The 19,521-nt window shown below is 38.1% G+C and overlaps 1 protein-coding gene across 1 annotated transcript in view; it reads right to left on the reverse strand.

The window, feature by feature from the left end:
- ITGA9 (integrin subunit alpha 9) overlaps positions 1-19,521 on the reverse strand; it is a 222,125-nt gene that overhangs the window by 84,152 nt on the left and 118,452 nt on the right. Inside the window, exon 17 of the mRNA XM_005529940.3 lies at positions 13,160-13,236. Within this exon, the coding sequence (XP_005529997.2) occupies positions 13,160-13,236 (77 nt within the window). The remainder of the gene's footprint in view (positions 1-13,159; positions 13,237-19,521) is intronic.

Below are 19,521 nucleotides of genomic sequence, written 5' to 3' on the forward strand. Positions count from 1 at the left end.
ATGTCAGCCTGCTGTGGTGCTGGAACAGCTCTGGTGCCAGCCTGGTGCCATCCTCCTCCAGCACCTGCCACATATTAAGCACCCTAGCTGCCAAGTCAAAATATGTCAAGTAAAGAATTTTTCGTCACCCTTCAGTAACAAAAAAACAAACTAAAGCCACCCCTTCATCTCAACAAGGTTTGTCAAACAATTTAAGAAACGTAATCAAGCAATGACTTTTTGTTTATATTTTCATGTATGAGAACTACAAAGCTGCCAGCATTCTCAACGTGATCCTTGTAACCTTGCTCACATAAAGGAAGAAAGGCTAAAACAAACAAAAAAATGAAACAAAACAGAGAACCAATCAACCAACCAAAAAAACCAAAAACCACAGAACCTCAAACAGGAAAAAAAGTCAAGACACAAAAGAAGTGGGAAAATATCAAGAAATAATCAGTTAATTGGACAGAATACTACCATCTTGTTACATCAGGTACTACATCCAAAAAATGAACTGAGTATAAGTTCTGGGTAGACTGTAGATGTATGTATTTGTTATATATAGGCAAACACATTTGTACACACATGCATACAGATGCCTGAAGGATGTGAAATTATCAATGTTTGCATGGAAAGAAAAATAAGTTTTAAATTCAGAAGTACCAAGTACTTCCAGCTTTCACTAACATGACCCAAACTTGCAAGTAACAACCAATTCTAAAAATCAGGCTCCAAATTTCTGCCATAGTTTTAAATTCACTGACAATGGTAGTACACATTGAATGTAAATAGAGATATTTAATTTACTTCTTAAGTGATTAAGAAAAGGAAAGTAAATTCCAGGATAAAACAAATAACTTTTTTGCATGCTCTAATGCTCTAAATGTTAATGTCCACGTGACATCATTGCATTATGGTTAGTGAGGGAAGAAAGACCATCTGAGGAAGACAAACTGAAAAGATCTGCAATCTCCATTTCTCCACACCTCAAGATGCTGCTTTTTTATTAACATGGGTCAGTGGATGCATAATCTGCATTCCTAATTGTGTGCAGGGACATTTTCTCTATTTTGTATTTTGTTTCTCTCTTTCACCAGGGTGATTTTTTTAAAAAAAGGTGAGAAGGCATTCACCACATGCTCTCGGTTTGTGCAGATCATACTTAGGGCAAGGAATGTGGCAGGGTCAGATATCTGGGTCACTGACTTTCCCTTTTGTATTAGGAACCTTTCTTTCCTTGTAGCAAATTAGCACCTACATGGATAAATTACCGTTACTGCTCAATAGACAGTGGAAGTTACAACTATGGCCAATTAGACTGCAAATGAGTAAAAATATTTCAAACAACCAAAGTCCAATCTGTCCTCCAACCTCATCTGATAAAATTAAAAAACCCCACCTTTTGCTTTTAAATCAATAAAAGGTATAAATCAACATAAGGTATAAGTCAACAAACTGGTGTGACAGATCCAAACAGATTTCTACCTTCATCAACCAGCACTGCAGTTGGACTTCGTAATTACTAGGATAATTAAATATCAATTTTGCCTCCACAGACTCTTTACATCAACCCTGAATACCTTTCTTCTGTTTTGTGGGGATTTTTTAGTTTGGTTGGTTAGTTTTGTTTTTTTTTATTGCAGGCTTCAGGGTTAGTTGAACTTCAGGAGGAGTTTTTGCAAATAATAAAACCTCAAGGGCCATTGAAAAGCTGAAACCATCAGCTGATCTGGGAATTCATTTGATATCTCAGTGTGAAACTGATAGGTAGCAGGCTCATAAACAAATATAAACCAAATAAAAAATTTAAACAACCCTCCAGGGAGCAAAGCTATTGGATTTTACACTGCTTGGTTACATTGTCTTCTCATTGCATGTGTATTCAGAAGAATTGCATTGTAATTCTCTCTGGAAAGTTCACAGCCAATTTAGACTAAAGACTGGGCCAAACGTTAAAGATACAATGGCTTATTCTGCATTATCTGAACTTCTGCCTTCTCCTTCTCAAGCTGAAGTCTATGCAGCAAAGGGGCAAAGAGACCTCACACAGCTGATGACCAGAGCCTATCTGAAGTACATTAAGCCAGCTATGGCAAACTAGCACTGAGGCCATCAGATCATTATGTTCATGATCTTTCTCTGTATTTCTCAATCTAGTTCTCAAGCAGAGGCTTTGCAGTGTGCCCTGAGTAGTACATAACATGAGGTGATAGAAAAAATATAACTGAGAATTCAAGGAGTTAGAATTGTCAGAAGAGCGCAGGCTGAAAATAGCACCATAACAATATTGCTTCTGATGAAGGCTGAATAACAATGTTCCCAATGTTCCCCCTTAGGAAGGAACTAAATGTCCCATATGAAAAAAAGTGCTTACTGTGGTGAGCCCAGGGCCATAGAATTGCTTGTGCCAGCTCCTTTCTGGCACACGGCTGCTGTCTCTAGTGCTTCAGTTCCCATATATATTACAATTCAGGAATATGGTACAGAGTCTTACCTCCTCCATCTTTCCTACACTTTAATGTTAAAAATTAATGCATTTGAGTAGTGAAAAAGAGGTGGAGAGGGCAGGAGAATTAGAGGTAGGGGAAGACACACATCACACACCACTCTTCATTATGGTATATTAAAAACAGTAATTCTTAATTATGGCTAGTTACAATATATTCAATGCTTCTCTGGAAATTGTCCTCTTTTCCCCAAGTGTAGTTTCTTCCCCTTAAGTACAAAACAGATATAAATACCAGCCATGTGTGCCTTCAATCTTTGAAATAAAATGGACAGAACAGGTCACAACACCCACACAAAGATACCCTTTATCACCCTACAGAAATCTGGTGCCCTTTTATTATTATCTGTAATTTCAACTACACCCAGATGTTCAAAACCCTTTATAAACAGAACTGAAGAATCAATAGGGAAAAAGCTGCCTCTGTTTTCACAATGTTTACTCCAGGGAGCAGCTTTTGGCTTGAATCAAGCTGCTCTGGTTTACGAACTGTGACATGAAAGCAAGATGAAGTACATCATCTATAGAAGCTCTAATTTAATCTAATCTAATCCTTATTTTTCACCATTGCAGTCACATATACAAACTACCATCTTTACAAACTATCCTTGAAATCAGCGTTACTGCGCTCCTGGGACAAATTTATCCCTCCATGTGTATAAAAGACAGCATCCTAAGGTTGCAATGCAAACAAAATCTAGTTACTAGTGGCAGAAAGAAATGCAACAGATATATGGTATCAGGCATGTAGGTGAAGCGCCACACATCAGCCTGACATGACCAAAAAAAAACCAGCTTTATATTTTCCCTATTTGTTAAAATATTTTAAGAGCTCTGTTAAAGAACATTATTGACCATAGATCTGAAATTTGAAGCTGAATCAATAGCACTTTTTTACCATACTGATCTAGAAATTATATAATTAATGAAGTCATCATGCAAACCTATGTGTTAACATAAAAATTCGGCCTTCATAAATAGACTTCCTGCTATTAGATAGCTTCAAGATACTGAAATCTATTTCTGAAGGCATAATCTTGATAATGCTTGTCCTGTTCCTGGGATGTTGGGGTGCAATATAGAAATTAAAAGCCATGCTCAGCTAAGCATTCATGAGATAAGAAGATCAGTGCCCTATCCAGCAATCACTTTCAGAGGTCAATAAAAGGCAGTTTGGGAGAAAACATTAGAAACAGTACGGCTTTGTTACTTAAGGCAATTTATTTGGCGGTAGTAGGTTTATAGTCCAAGAGTAAGCTATGTCTAAATGTCAAACGTGATAAGCAACATATCCCCATATCAGCACATTTCCTCTACAGCTCACACAAAACCAGCAAGAGGATTTACCTAGTGATCTATGAAGAACCTCAGGCTTACCAGATTTGCAATTTCGAGACCTAATACAGAAAAAGTTCACATAGCTGCATCACAAAAGGCCATGTATATATGTATGTATATATACATATATGTGCACATCTGTACCAGTCAAGATGTATACTACAAATGCAAAACAGAACTACATCTGCTTCTCATTGTGGTCTGTACATTATCAAGAATTTCCACCTCTTGAGGCAGCTGATATATGACAGTGCTTCCTGAAGTTAAGCTTTTGTTTTGTTAGCTTTATGCTTTGGTTGCTAGAGCAACAGTGACTTTAACTATCTTAGGCCTATAAAATACTGACGTTGAGATGTTCACAAGGAGGGCCAGGTTACACAGTAGCCCAGCAATGAATTCAAATTATAGGAAAGAACATCTCTTAAGAGTCTAGTTTTAAATAACAAACAACAAAATCCTACTCCAGTAGATACAGTTAAATTATTCTTTCAAAACAAAACCAGTGTTTAAGAAGGGACAAGACTGGCTTGTACAATATTCTTGACTGATCATCAGTGACCTGTTACTAGAAAATAGAGACTGGGAATCTGTATTCTTATACTAGATACATGGACTACTCTGGTTTATTAACACTCATCACTTGATAGTTCTATCACCATCCATATGGGTTCCATTACTCTATTTTGAAAAGGAAGAGGACTGTCCACTGTTATCAAGCTGGGCTTATTTATTTTGGGAGAGATTTATGAAGCTCTGAGCACAACAAACCAGATGGGAACCAAGAAACCATTTCTTCATCCCCATTCATCCTCAACAACAGAAAACATTCACTTATGCTTTGAGATTATGCTCCCACTGCAATTTGCACTACATCCTGATTAATTATGGGCTCTGCCCTTCCAGGAAACGGCAAATCTAACCCCGGATGAATTACAACAGAGTTTTCCATATGCCTTACAACTAACAACTGTCTGTAGGTAAAAGATAAACAAAAGATAAATAAATTAGAAATTGGAATTCTGCTTCATAGTTTCACCAAAAAAGCTAAATTCCAAACAGAATTACAAATATATATGAAATGGTAGCAAGTAGTTTTTCATTACACCCTTTGCAGTGCAGGAAATCTCTTTTAAATAACATTAAACTATGCTATCATTTATGGAAACATTTAAATTACAGTACGAGACTTAGAATGACTTTTTGAAAAAAAGGAAGCAATCTACTTGTATCCATTTTCCCGATGTTTCATCATTTTTTCCTCCTTAGAACATTTTTGGTAGTTTAAAAGATCATGAGCACTGGATATTACCAAATAACCAGTGGGCAGCACATGACTGCAGTCAGGCTCTGTATTTGTGCTCTGACAGTAGGGACTATCCATATTGGCGTACACATCTTTATAAACATAGGGCCTTGACTGTCAAGACCACTTCTCTAGCACAAGAAATGTTAAACCATAACATTTGCTAATTTCAACTTGGTTGTTTTTTGTAAAGCAGATACTAGTTTCATCTGAGCAGCTCTGCAACTTAGAGTAGTTGTCTAGGGTAAACAGAAAATCCGAAATATTGTTGAAAGAAGTATTTATTCAATGAAAGATAAAATAAGTGAAAACAAACTCTTCACCTGCTATGAGTGAAGAGGGAGGGAAAAACAGGTATCACCAGAGCAAATAACAAAGCTCCACAAAAAAGGATATTGTGTTTCCTCCCATGACTGTTTTGTTAAGATGCACATTGGGGCATAAAACCTTCATACTATGAAACATGATGCTTCTCTGGAAACAAATTTCCATTGTATGATCAAAGGAGGCTAAGTGCTGAGGTGTGAGCCTGGTCAAATTGATGAAAGAGCTTTGCTTCCCACATTAAACCACAGGCTTGCAACTTTTCTTTGTGGCTTTGCAAAAGTGTATGATCAGTGACAACCTTTCATAATTCTTTTAGGAATCATTACTATAAATGAGATACACTCCAAAAGCTTTGAACTTTATGATCAAAATTTTATGTTACTGCCCCTTCCTTGAGAACACACTGATTTTCTGCATTGTTACAACACTAACTCATGTTCTATGCTGTTACATCTTGTGCTGGTGAAAAGCAAATTGGACAAGGCTACCATAACATATTTTTATCTAAGATTTCTGGATTCTTTCAGCTCAGGTTCTGTAATAATTTGACAAATCAATATGAAACTTCTGTGGTTCATTTTTCAAATCAGGTATCTAATATCTGATAATGTGCCTACTGAACCAGAGGGAGTCCTTTTGCTGATTTTAATAGGTCCATGAGCATATTCATCTTTGTATCTATACACAGCACTTGCAAACAGTCAGTCTTGCAGTTGCATAGACAGTTCCTATGCAAAATTATTCACTCTTCAATAATACAAATAATATGCTTATAAACTTCAGAGCTGTAAGCTCAAAGTCTGGAAGTGATGCACACTCTCCTTTATCTTTTCAGAGAGGCTTGGGTTAAGAACCTCAATATTACATCCTAAAACATCACATCAAATCATTTACCTGCTTATCATATACAGAGCCATGCATAAGACAAGAGGTCTCAGAAATAAAAGAAGTGTTGGCATAAAAAATGTTAATCCTTTAGTAAGTCAGTAAAGGAATTTCTTTGGAAAAAAGGCAAAAACAATCTTCTGAGGAAGTAACCAGATAATACTGGAAAATACTTTTTCTTCATAAATTATGATTGCATTAAAATGGAAATATTTTAAACTCGAGGAAAATTTTGACAGACTGGAATTTTTGTCCCTTCTCTGGCTATTTTCAGAGGAACTAATGGAAGGAGAAACAGCCCAACCCACAAACTTGACCTTTCAATTGGAAAAGGACATTTCTCAAAAAACCCATTTCGTAAGAGAACTTTTGAAAGTGTTCACTTCAACTCAGTTAAACCCATAATTTGGAAAAACTTGAAAATTTCTGCAAAATGTACCTGTCACTCCTGTGCCTTCCTATGACTTTTGCTTCCAATTTCACATTTCCAAAAAAATTCCAAATTTAAACAGTATGTACAGGAACCTACCCTAGCCAGTCTGTAGGAGAACATAAATTTAAGCCTAATGAATGGTGGCCTTTGAAGACACTTTAAATCAACACATAAAAGCAAGCTGCTTCTTCCTAATAGCCAAACATCAGTCAGAAGGACTCGGATTGATAAGCAATTCTGTTCTAATGACAGATAAAAGGTAACCTCATGTCAAATAAATGTATGAAAGACAGACTTCCTCTTGGAAGCTTCTTAGAAATAGCAACATTTATTACAGCATATTCTATCCAAAAGAGCTCATAGTCCTATGCTTACAACACAATTTATGTATCATACACACAGCTTGTGCTGGAACACAGCAGCTACATGACATTCACAAGATCATCTTTCTTTCATTTTGTACTGTTTGTTTTTGGTAAAGCTGCTCTGTTCACTGCAACACACAGGTTGCCAGTGTATTTACATAGTCATGCAGGATTTCCTTCTTAGCTGTATCTCACATGGAAGCAACCACCCATTCTGCTCTGGTCTTCTTAGCTAGCTTGTTTATTATGGCTGGAAGAAAGTCCATTTTTTCAAACACCCTCACTATTCCTCAAATGTCTTCACACTTTTCACCTGGTTCCTGTTACATCCTAAAAAGGCTTGATAAGTACTGGCTTTGCAGAGCCAGTCAGATGGATAGGCATCAGGTCAGGAGCCAAAATTAAATTGCTATGTCAGACAAGACCTCCCTGAGCAATTTCAGGTCCTTTTTAAAAGACCAGAGAGCTTTTCTCCCACATAAAGTAACAAATGAATGCATATAAGAATTTAAAGGCTAGGGAGATATAAACCTCTGCAAAACACCTACTTCAGAATTTACCTCAGCAAATCTTGGGGAAACAGATGTTCAGCTTCTAAATAAGCATCTATGAGAGGGTCAATAAAAATGTGCTAGTTGCTGCAGAAACATGATAGAAAAGACCTTTACTGTGCTGAGAGAACGGAGTGAGGCATTAAAGTCAAATTATAGGTAATAAACATATTTTTAACACTAAAAAATATTTGAATATAATAATTACCATAACATTTGGTTTTTCAGTAGTGAATTGCTAGAGAGGAAACCTGGACCAAGTTATGGTCAAAAAAACAGTTTATTGCAAAATATTCAATTCCTATTTCTCTTATGGTTTCAGGTTGTGTCATTAATGTTACCCATACAGAATACATACATATATTCTTTACACTAAGACAGTTTTAAGTCTCTTCCTTTAGAAATCAGCAACACCACTATCCACAGGGTATAACTGCATGGATAAGGCCAGATTTTGCCATCTCCTATGTCAGCTGCAAGATTCAGCACTGAAGAATTTTTGAATGGGAGGCAATGAGTCATGTTTCTGTGCCATGCTGCCAGAACTTCATATATTTATTCTTTAGGAAAAATGGACTAGAGAACTCTCATGACTGGAAAGATGAAATGCCTCTCTCCTGCTCCTTCAGCTTCTCCTAACACTGCCTTCATCAAGTCCCCAGCACACTCCATGGCTCCTTTTTCCTTATTCTTAATTGCCATCTGTAATTTTAGGCTAGCAACACTCATACTCCCATGAGTCCAGGCCAACCACTAGAAAGAACATTTGTAGCAATACTAGCACACACCACTGTAGCTGTTTCTACATGCCAGCTCATGACTTCTGGCACAGAGAGTTCAATCCTCATAGTTTGGTTTGCCAGGTCTGGTCTTCCCCTCTTGTGAAGCTGCATGTTCTTGCTGGCAGAGGTGGCATCAGTGAGAGGCATGGAGTCCCACCGGCAAGTTTCCAGCCACAGTGCTGGAGCATGCCCATAACCATCCCTACTCAGATGTTTCCATGTTGAAGAAAGACTGATTTTGTTGAAGCAATTTTGCTTAGGTTACAGAGGGGATTTATCTCAAGAAAAGTCAGAACACTAAAAAAAAAACCTGGTTGCAAGGGATTTCTAAAGGTCAGAAAATCCATTCTGATCCTCCTCAACACACGACTTACTGCCAGCAACAAATGAGGTCAGCACGGACCTTATCCAAACTAGTCCTGAAACCCAGGATGGCAGAGCACACCATCCCAGCACATCTCATTCCTGAGCAGCATGAACTGCCTACGCAAGAAAGTTTTTCCAAATCTCTGGTCTGAACCAGCCAAACCACAGTCCATGACTCTTACCCTGCTTACCACCAGTCACAAGCAACAAGGTTGCTGGCTCCTTTGTCCAGCAATCCCTTCAGGAGGCTGGGATGGGTTTGCATGCAAACTGATGCTAAAGAAGGTGCACAAGCCTTAAAAAGATTTATCTGTTAACTGACAACAAACCTTTTCTCTTTCCAGTATAAATGCATCTTAACTCTTCTTCAATCCAATACAGCATGTAACCCTGGTCTTCAACCCAAGTCACCAAGGACTCCTTTCACTGTAACAGAAACGTTAAAAAGAAGAACACATCCCATCTCTAGCTGCCTGTATCTTTGCAAAAATTTCCAGATAAAGTTAGAAGACTTTAACATTTTTTTAACGTTGCCTGCTCCCAAACAGTCCTACCCTTTCATATTCTCTGAATTCACAGCAAAGGGTTTCAGCTTGCCAAGCAGCACTATCTCCACATGCAGTAACACCTCAACAACATTAAATAACAAGGCAAACCAAATCACATCTGCTCAGAACAGCAGTGAAGTTTCTAACACATGCAGATTCGCTTGATTTTAGCACTTTGGATAAATTGCCATCTATTATGTAGTCACTTAGACAGAGTGTTAACATCCTGGGCTGTTCAGTTGTTATTTATCAAAATTAAGTGCTCCCAATTTAAGGGTACACAAATAAGTTTTTAGGAGAGAAGGAATAGCCCAAGAAAATTAAAATCAGAGCAGGCCTGGTTAGCTCTTGCCAGCAGAGGCTATTTTTTCCTATTATTCATTTGGTATGTATTTGTGCTGGTTTCAGCTGGGGTAGAGTTTATTTTCTTCGCAGTGGCTGGTGTGGGGCTGTGTTTTTTAGTTGTGCTGAACACAAGGTTGATAATATAGAGAACTTTTTGTTACTGCTTAGCCAGACTTATACAGAGCCAAGGCCTTTTCTGCCTTTCACATTGCCACACTGGCAAGGAAGCTGAGGGTGGCATGAGAGGTTGGGAGGAGACACAGGTTGGACAGGTGATCCCAACTGATGATGCCATACAACATTATGCTCAATATATAAAGTGGGAGGAAGAAGGAGGAAGGAGGAGATATTTGGAGTGATGGCATTTGTCTTCCCAAGTCAATGTTATGTGTGATGGTCGTACTCCACTGGAGATGGCTGAACACCTGCCTGCCCATAGGAAGTGGTGAATTAATTCCTTAGTTTTCTTTGTGTGCACAGATTTTGCTTTGAAACTGTCTTTTATCTCAACCCACAAGTTTTCTAGCCTTTACCCTTCCAATTTTCTCCCCCAATCCCTCTGGTAGGGGAGTGAGTGAGTGGCTGCATAGTGCTTGGTTACTGGCTGGAGTTTCATATCTTCAAAGCTGGATGCTGTCCTTTAACTGGGGAATTCTAATGATTCAAATGCATCATGGGTGAACTCTGTATCACAGTAGCTTGTGCAGTTCCTGAGCTCATAAGAATGCAAACAATTTTCTTGATGATAACATAATCTGAGCTAACTTCCTATGCACATATATGCTGTAACCAGCTCACATTTGAAAGCATATAAAGTGATGAACAAAACTATACCCTGTTGTATATAGCAAGGTATAGTCTGAACTCCGAACAGCTTTTGGCTCTAACATGCTACAAATTTAAAAGTGTGTAAGGACAGCTAGTTAATGTAGCAGAGAGCCCTGTGTCCTGTAACAAAGTCTAAAAGCATGACAATGATGGAACAACAAGTCAAGTATGGAGTGGCATTTTGCTGATATATTTCTGCAGCTTTCAGAATTTATATTTGCCATTTCACTACTAAATACAGTCTCAGGACTTACAGAATCCCAAACAGTAAAATCCAGATTAATCACACACTTCATGAAAGCATACCTCCTTGCTTGTTTATTTTCATTGCTCCGAATAGTTTAATAGGATTAGCAAACTTTATCATCATGCTATTCAATTCTAGCAGATTATTTCCCGTATAATTTGTGAATATGCTGAATACCACTAGCACTCAGGCAGCTTTCTCCACCACCAAAACCAACTCTTTACACCTTTTCTCTGTTGATTATCTTTTAATTAGGTAGTAGTATGTAGGGCACCATTCCTCTTAGATCTGGGCAACTTACTTTCTTGGTGATAAAGTCTTTTGCCAGCCAAAGTAGGAGATCTTAACCAAACCACCCTATCCACAGGTCCAGTGACATTTTCAAAGAGATGCAGCAGACCTGAGAGACAGAACTTACCACTGCCTTCCTATAAACATCCTGTTTATTTCAATTCACTGTATCTGTGCAGCATTAATTGCATCCTTTCCAAGAATAAAATTTAGGTGCACAAAGGTAGGTGATTTAGAAAAAGGTATTAACATAAACTTGCTAACAGCGAAGTCAAATGTTTTGTGCAGATAGTATTAAATGAGTCATGTTTTTTTTGCTCTTTCGAAAAGAAAAAATTTGCTTTGTGCATAGACTTACTATAATCAAGAATAATGTGGAAAAATTGTGATAGGATTATTTTGCATGAAACACATGGGGCTGGAAAAATTAAATATAGCACTTGTTTAAAATCAGAATCCATAGCATGTTTCTTGGTAATTTTATATGCAATAATAAGAAGAATCTGGTTTTGTAAGAGATATTCATTGTGTTGTACTTCTTAATAATTGAAGCTTACAGAGCCCTGTAGCTAAAGAAAGCCCATACTGTGCAGAAATTTGACAACATCCTGTTTATTTCGAAAAGGACTTCAGGTTGCCACTGGGTAAAGAAAATTTGAGAGCATTTGTTGAATATTTTGCTATACAAATGCAGAAACTGTATCTGAATAGCCTAAGCTCCAATAACAGGGATGACTTTTAAATTGCCAAAATAACATAAATAACAGCTGTAAAAACAAACAGCCTGATGGTCCAATCCCAGCTGCAGTGATTACTATACACTGACTGACCAGTTTTAGGATCTGTCTCTTGCTATTTATTCCTCAACTGTGGGACAAATCCTTCACTAGCTTCTCTAATCCACGCAGACACGTTTCTAGCTCGCAACAGATTTTGCTCACCACAAAGCTTGAGTCAAATATCCAGACTAACTGCAGTCAAACCTTGGACTCTGTAGCCTGAGACCTAACCCTGCTCCCAGCCAATCCCCCAAAACACTCACGTGGATTTCAGTCATGTCTGGAGAAGTCCGTAACTTCTCAAACTTGACTCTGGTTCAGTTTTGTCTCCAAGTACTGTTACAGCATGCTGTAGATTTGTATAAAACATGTCTGTGGCTATTACTACTTCTCTTTTTGTTGTTTTGTTTGGGTTGTTTCTTTTTTGTCTTTCACTCTCTTTCCTGACCTGAAAGCAAAGCACTTCACAGATTCTCCATCAAATACCAAAATCTCTGGCATGCAATTAAATAACTCACATCAGCATTTCCATCGCTAAAAATACTGAAAAAAATAAAAATAAAAAGGAAACAGAAGTCATATGAAGTTCACCTTTAGCCCTGTTTATCCCCAAACTGAATACACATCCAGGAAAAATAATAGGCATTTTCCTAGGATCACCAGTCACAAGAGAAAGAACATAAACTTCACCTCTGGTCTATTTGTTAAGTTTTACTATCCCAGAAGAAAGTGAAATCAGACACTCATCCCCAAGTTGCAACAAGAAGAATTTGAAAGGAGTATTTAGAAAAGTTTGCAAAACTACAAGTTGAGAAGCAGAAAACAGTAGTTTGAAGATAATTTGCCATGTTCAGAGGGGGTTCTTTAACTTCACATGTGACAGAACAAACTGCTTTTCTGCAGGCAATTTGACTCCTACCATATCATGAACAGTATTTTACTTTCTTTGAAAAATTACGTGTTCCACATTGGTACTTGATTTGAGCATGCATCTTTACTTTTTTTGCCCCCTCTGCTATTTTATTTGTTTTCTCTACTTTTGTCCATTGTGACTGTTAAGGTGAAGGTGCCTTGCACTTTATGTGACCAGAGCCCACCAGCACAAGAGTTCAGATTCTGTGAACATCTCAAGACCTTCTGCACTAAAAGTGACATCACTGTCACCATCCTTCTAGTCTGGATCTTAAACATCTGTGTTTGTATTTTGACTTTTCAATGCCATTCCACATAAAATGAATGGCATACTAGTGTGCAAGAAATAAAATAAAAGTTCACCTACTCACCTAGAGAGCAATAATTTTCCTTGAAGTTTCAAATCAGCAGCACAGTCATCAGATTGACAGTTCCTCTCAAAAACAGTCTGTGAAAAAGACAGGAAAGAACTGTTAAAACACAAAAAAAGTAAGATCAGAATTCAAAGAAGGAACATGCTTGGATAAAATAAAAACAAGACCAAAATCTGTGATACAGGGATATATGGTGTGAGTGTTAAGGAAATTTGAGATGAGGCAAATCTTATCTCTGTCAGAACCGGTTTTATTATCTTCTAACTAAACTAAAGTTTCATCAAAACCAGACTCTCATTCAGATGTTTTCCTCAATCCATTCTTCCTTCTCATCTGACAAGAGTAACTGTTCATACAATATTTCTGGCATTCTTCTTTCTCTTCCCCAGCTATGTGCATGAAAATGAATCAGAATATGAAGTATTTATGAAACTATTTTCAGTCCTAAGGATTGCAAGTAAGGCAATCATACTGCAAACATTTCCTCTAGATTTTATATCTGGCAGGAAACATTTCTGCCATCATGCAAGCAGGAGAAAATTACAAATACTGTTATGTATCAGTGATACTCTCAAATAATGGAACCACTGTCAATCTTGTGAACTCTGGTAATACTGAGGAAATGTAACAGATTGATAAAGCTAGGAACTATGAAAGGACAACATATGGGAATACTATTTAAGAGGCAGTAGTTTGCCATGGCTAAATGAGACAGCCACCAGAAACTGAAAGAAGAGAACAGGAGCATGCTCTTGGCATCAAAGAAACCTAGATGCCATTAAGATCATGGTTACTTACCCCTGTGTTTAGACTACAGACCAATACCTTTCTAAACATAAGGCTAGACTTTTCAGGCTGGAGAACTCATTCTTTCAGAAGTATAATGCTCTTCTGCCTACCAAATATTCAAATACCCAATATGGATGTCACTGTTCAGCTAGGAAACCTGACAATCCACTGATCTCTTCCTTTAATATGAATGTTCCTTTCTACAGGCTTCATGACTTTTATTACCAAAGTATATATATTTCCATCAGTCAATGACAGGGAAAATCTGTGCAGGACACACATAATGGTCAGATTGGGCTGAAGAAACAGAGAAGGCAAAAAAATGCAAACTGTACTGAGTTCATACATTTTTTAAGAGCTCTGCCCAGCTGTATCAGGACTGCAAAAAGACTTGAATCTTAAGCCCAGAGGGCATAGAGACTTCTAGTCCTTTGCTTTCCAGGAACATTCTTTACTAAGCAGGCAGCTTGTTCTCCTTTTTCTATGCCGTCTGAGCTCCCAAAAAAGGAGTGAATGTTTATGTAGTTAATTGTGATGCTGAAAGGGATTTTGCCTTTTTGCTTTTATATTTCCTTAATATATATTCATAGCTCTATTCTTGCATACTTATATAGCTCCTAGCTAGTCCCAGTACCTTTCCCTACCTTTTTCCTTCCCTGATAGACAGAAGGACAAAACACATTCCAGAGGCTCCAAGCTGAGGGATCTAGGGGCCCTATCCTATCTTGGTTCTTCCTGGGAGCGAAGGCTGAAACCAGCTTTTCAAGACACATTTTCATAAACAAAGTTTAGTTCCTATCTAAGGGGGAGGATTTAGAAAAGCGTTGAATCCCTTTCCCCTGTAAAGTGGGAACCACCTTACAACTTATGTCTCTAACTGGGTATTTTTATTAGTTATGCTAATTTGCTAAACTTAAAAAACTGTTTTCACCTTGTGTGGAGGTGGGCATTTTCTGTGTCTGCCCCTGGAGGCCTCCAACAGCGACCAGCCTTTATATTACCTCCTATACTAATATTGTCTTGAAAGTGTGTTGTTTTATTTCTAGGTTCTTTAAGGCATCAGTTTCATAACAGATATCAAACTTATCAAAAAAAAAGTAGGTTGTACTGTGTTGCAAAAGAAGAAAAGGTGGAAGGTGACCAGCTCATCCAGGCTATTTACTTCACTCTTTCATTTTTCTTCCCTACCTTTTGCTTTCTCAGAAGTGAAATTTTTTTAGGATTTAGAAAGGAGGACTGAATTTACCCTTCCTCCTTTATAAAGACTACACAACCAAAGGACAGGAATAATCCTGAGACAGGAACTGGCACTAGGCCTCCCTCTCAAACATGGCACATTTCAGAGGTATAGTTTCAAAAGTCCTCAGAATTCACCTTCAAACCACTGCAGTAGTTTCACATAGGAAAGACCACTTGGTAACCCTCAGAGAAGAAAGAATAATAAACTGTAAAAAAATTCTAGCCTTTCAGTTTCTCTGTTTGAACTGCAGAAATCTTGGCAAAGTGAACACAGCAATCAAAGGAATTATCTGTACTTTTCAAAGTATAAAATACTCTAAGTACATTTAAGTAACTATCTAATAGTCTTATCTAATAATCTAATAATTTTCTTACTAAATCTATAGTTACCATTACTCAGAAAGAATGAACAAATACTTAATTTTCTAAAATTACTCAGCATGTATCTCTTCCAGCATATCAGGTGCTAGAAAGCAAGCTACTTTGAAATACATTTGGAGTATTTTCTCATGTCATAGATAGGTTTTCTACACAACATTGGGTTGGGAGAAAGAAATAAGGATGGTGAATTCCAAGAGCTGTAGCTGTGGAGTGAACTGTTTGCTTCTATGGAGGATCTTGAACCTGTTCAGGTTTGGGGGGAGTTCTCTCACCTCAAAGCAGCTGGCTGGTCTGAGTTTCCAGTCCAACAGGTTCCGAGGACCCGTGGATGCAGGCATAACAGATTCAGCAGCCCAGTTCCAGGTTAATGACATCTCTGGACTATTCTGTTATTTTCCACTATTTCACTCATCTACCCAGACTCTACTCCACCTTCCCTTTTTGTATGTCTTCTAGAGTCTCGAGCCTCCAGCTTCTTACAGTCTATTTCTTCCATTTTCTTCTCTGCTAACTTGAGCCTTTCCTTCCCCACCCTTTAGATGCTTCTACCTTTCAGGCTGACTAATTCCTGGCTGTTTAAATCCCTCCTAAACAATTAAGAAGTAAACACACTTGAGGGAATCATAGCATTTGTGAACACTGCTTATATATTGTTACTGTGCCTTACTTGGTCTACTTGAGCTGCAATTTCTTTGGGCCAGAAACTGTACCTAACTTAACACTGCATCTTGTTAGAGCAGGAGTCCATTCCTGGGTTATGGCGCAGACCCTACTACAACATCACCACTAATTTTAACTCTAAGCAATTTTTAAAGTAGTTGCAGCTTTACAATACCAGCTTTGAGGATTTATAGAGCTCTTTAAATATTAAAATTGTTGAAGAAGGTAATCCATGGGTTGTATGTGTTATCCACAATTGAAAAAAGACATAGGGCGAAACTAACTGTGGAAGCAGTTCATAATTTTTGCTTTTACTGTTACCCAAAGCAAAGAGGAACAATTCTGAACAGTGGTTTTATGAAATTTAATTGTATTCTACTAACATGGTTCCAAGTACCTCACAGATTTGAATATATCAGAGATGGCCAGGAAGATGCCTTACATAAGAAATATATACATGAAAAATTGAGGAGTACAAAGTCAGGGGTGGAGATCAGGGCAAAAATTGTCCTGAAAAACACAGCTCCATCTCTTATCTCAAAGTCATCACATAGTTGTCTAGCATTTCCACAAGAAAAATAGGTGTTTGTGTGCTCAGTAACAGAGAGAGGATAACCTCAATGCTTCTAGGACACATATTCACTGTATAAACACAAAACTAGTGCAAAGTTCAATCTCAGTGAGTCTGTCAGACTTCCTGCTATCACCAGATGTACGGCAAAGCAGAGACAAAAACCAGCATTTCCAGGGTTCACGATTCCTCTCTGCACTCTGCACTCCACTGCTGCACAGAACCCAGCATCTATGGGAAATTGTTCCAGAGCAGTTCTCACCAAGTCATCAAACCTTCTTGACAAACAGAGTTTTCTCAAATTCTGCATGGCAACTTTTCTGAGTAAAAAAAAATTATGCTCCTTGGGAGGTCCAGTAATGTGACAGATTACTGTCATGAGGGGTTAGGAAAGATGGATGGCACCCATGTCCTCCAGAGGGTAAGCCAAAAAACCTACATTAAAGTACACTCGTAATAAAATGTGAATGTACACATCTGTACATAATCAAACCTACAGTAAGGAGAGATCTGGAGCTGATCAGGAAGGGAATACATCGACATAGGTAGTCAGATCAGGCCTCAGAGGAAGTATCTTTGTGTCCATTATGCCTCTTGAAGAGAGGCTTAAGGTCTAAATTCCACATTTTGTGTTAAAGGCCAGGGGTGAATGTAGGAGAAAGTAGAAGAGGGATAAATCTCTAGTACCTGCAGCCTAACCCATCCTAAGCATAAAGCTGCTGGGTATTGGGCATGTAGATAGTCTCCTTTTCCTTCTTGCTGGTAGTGGACTCTATTGAAAGGTGATAGGAAGTTAAATAAATAGGAAAGAGCCCAGCTTCAGCCTTTATGATCAGAGGTCTGTGCTCTGAGGAAGATGATCTGTGATTTCAAACCAGGCTTACTAAACTGCTTCACTTTCTTTCAATGGTTATCTAAAATTAAACAAATCCATGTTTCTGGAAGTAGGGAAGAGAACAGGAAACATAAAAAATAAAAAAGCTCCTGTGCCACTCCAGCCCACAGAAAATACGGGAAGTCTTTCAATAAATAAAGGGGGAAAACAGCTTTTTTAAATATTCAACCTACCAAAATTCAGGAAAGCAAATGGAAATTTCAGGTTGTAGCCAAAATGTACTATCAAGAACTTGAGAGGTTGCCAGCACTATTCTAAGAGTTCTGCCTATGCTTTCACAGAAAGGGAAAGCAACAGCTGAAGGTCAATATTTGAAGAGAAGGGAGAAAAACAGAATTCTCAAAAGAACCCTTGAAAACATGTCATTTTATGGACTGGGTAAGAGAACAGTGATTCACTCTAGGTCAGACTTTTAACAACTTCCTCACACATCAGTCTATAAAAGGTTCAGATAGCATCCCTTAAAAAGTGGCAGAGCTGGCCTCTGTTATCTGAGGATCTATTAATTTAATTTCATAAACTGTGCTATGGACTTCTTGCAGACTTGGGTTATGCAAAATTATTTGGGTTAAGAATACACTGCTTCAATCTCTACACTGATTTCCAGTAAATTGTCACCAACCCTATGGTATGCGCAGAGATGACTTAGCAATTAGATCATGCTAGTAGCACAAAAACAATTCAGTAAGGGGGCTTGTCATTCTAATAACTCTTTAGTTATTAGGTACTGATGCTATCTGATTATAAACATATTATCTGGTGAAGCTGAGTTCCTGGCTCTTATGTAGAAACCAGGATATATGATCCAATTTTCAAATGCTGAGCTGTAAGCAACTCTCAGTAACTTTTTTAAGAAGTGTTTTCTGTTTATAGCTTTACAAACCAATTACATCAATGTGCCTAAATATAGATACAGGAGCTTGATTTTAGACCTGAATTTATTTTTATTTTAAACCTTCAAGTTGCCTGAAAAATAAAGCTATTACCTACATGTCTACTGACCACAGGAAAGAAAAAAATATAGACTGAGTCCCTCGAGGCATCCCATGCTTTACTATACTACTTATGGAAACAGTCCAATTATATATGCTGCTGAGCCAAACACAAAATAGCTGATTTAAGTATCAGAAGAGCAATTATTACTGTGAAAAACATTCCAGGCTTTCATCAGATGTGCTGGCTAAAATGAGAATACATGTTTTCCACAATACCCCTAACTGAGTGGCGGAGTGAACATATGACAAAGGCATCAATACTAGGGGAGTGAAACCAGTGTGCTGGTACTGCATGGTGCAGGGGATGAAGGTTAGCTATCAAGCTCCCTCAGCTCCACACAGACTTCATCAGAGCACTAAGTCTGAAGGCAGAAGGTAATAAGATCAGGCTCATTAGAGATGAGCATACCACTGTTGGGGGTGAAATCAATAGCCCAGCTGAAGTGCACCTCCACCAGCACACACAGTATGTGGAACAAACAAGAGAAGCTGGAAGCCACTATGCAGCAGGAAAGCTGTGATGTAGTTGCCATCACGGAAAATAAGTGGAATGACTCACAAGACTGGAGTGCTGCAATTCATGGCTACAAGTATTTCAGAAGGTGAAATCTTTGGTAGGTAAAAAACTGTCTGTATAGCTGGATCCAGAGACTAAATCTGTTGCAATCCAGTTGGCAGCCAGTTGTTCATGGTGCTCCCTGGGTTTAGGGCTCCTCAGTTTTAGGGCTGGTCCTTTTGATGATCTGTATGAGGGCATAGAGTGTACCTTCAGTGAATTTGCAGGAAACTTCAAATTGGGTCGAAGTGTTGATCTGCTCTCTACAGATAG

Source organism: Pseudopodoces humilis, chromosome 1, assembly GCF_049639895.1.
Source record: "Pseudopodoces humilis isolate 2021_Gansu_Grassland_sample_001 chromosome 1, ASM4963989v1, whole genome shotgun sequence".
Classification (NCBI taxonomy): Eukaryota; Metazoa; Chordata; class Aves; order Passeriformes; family Paridae; genus Pseudopodoces; species Pseudopodoces humilis.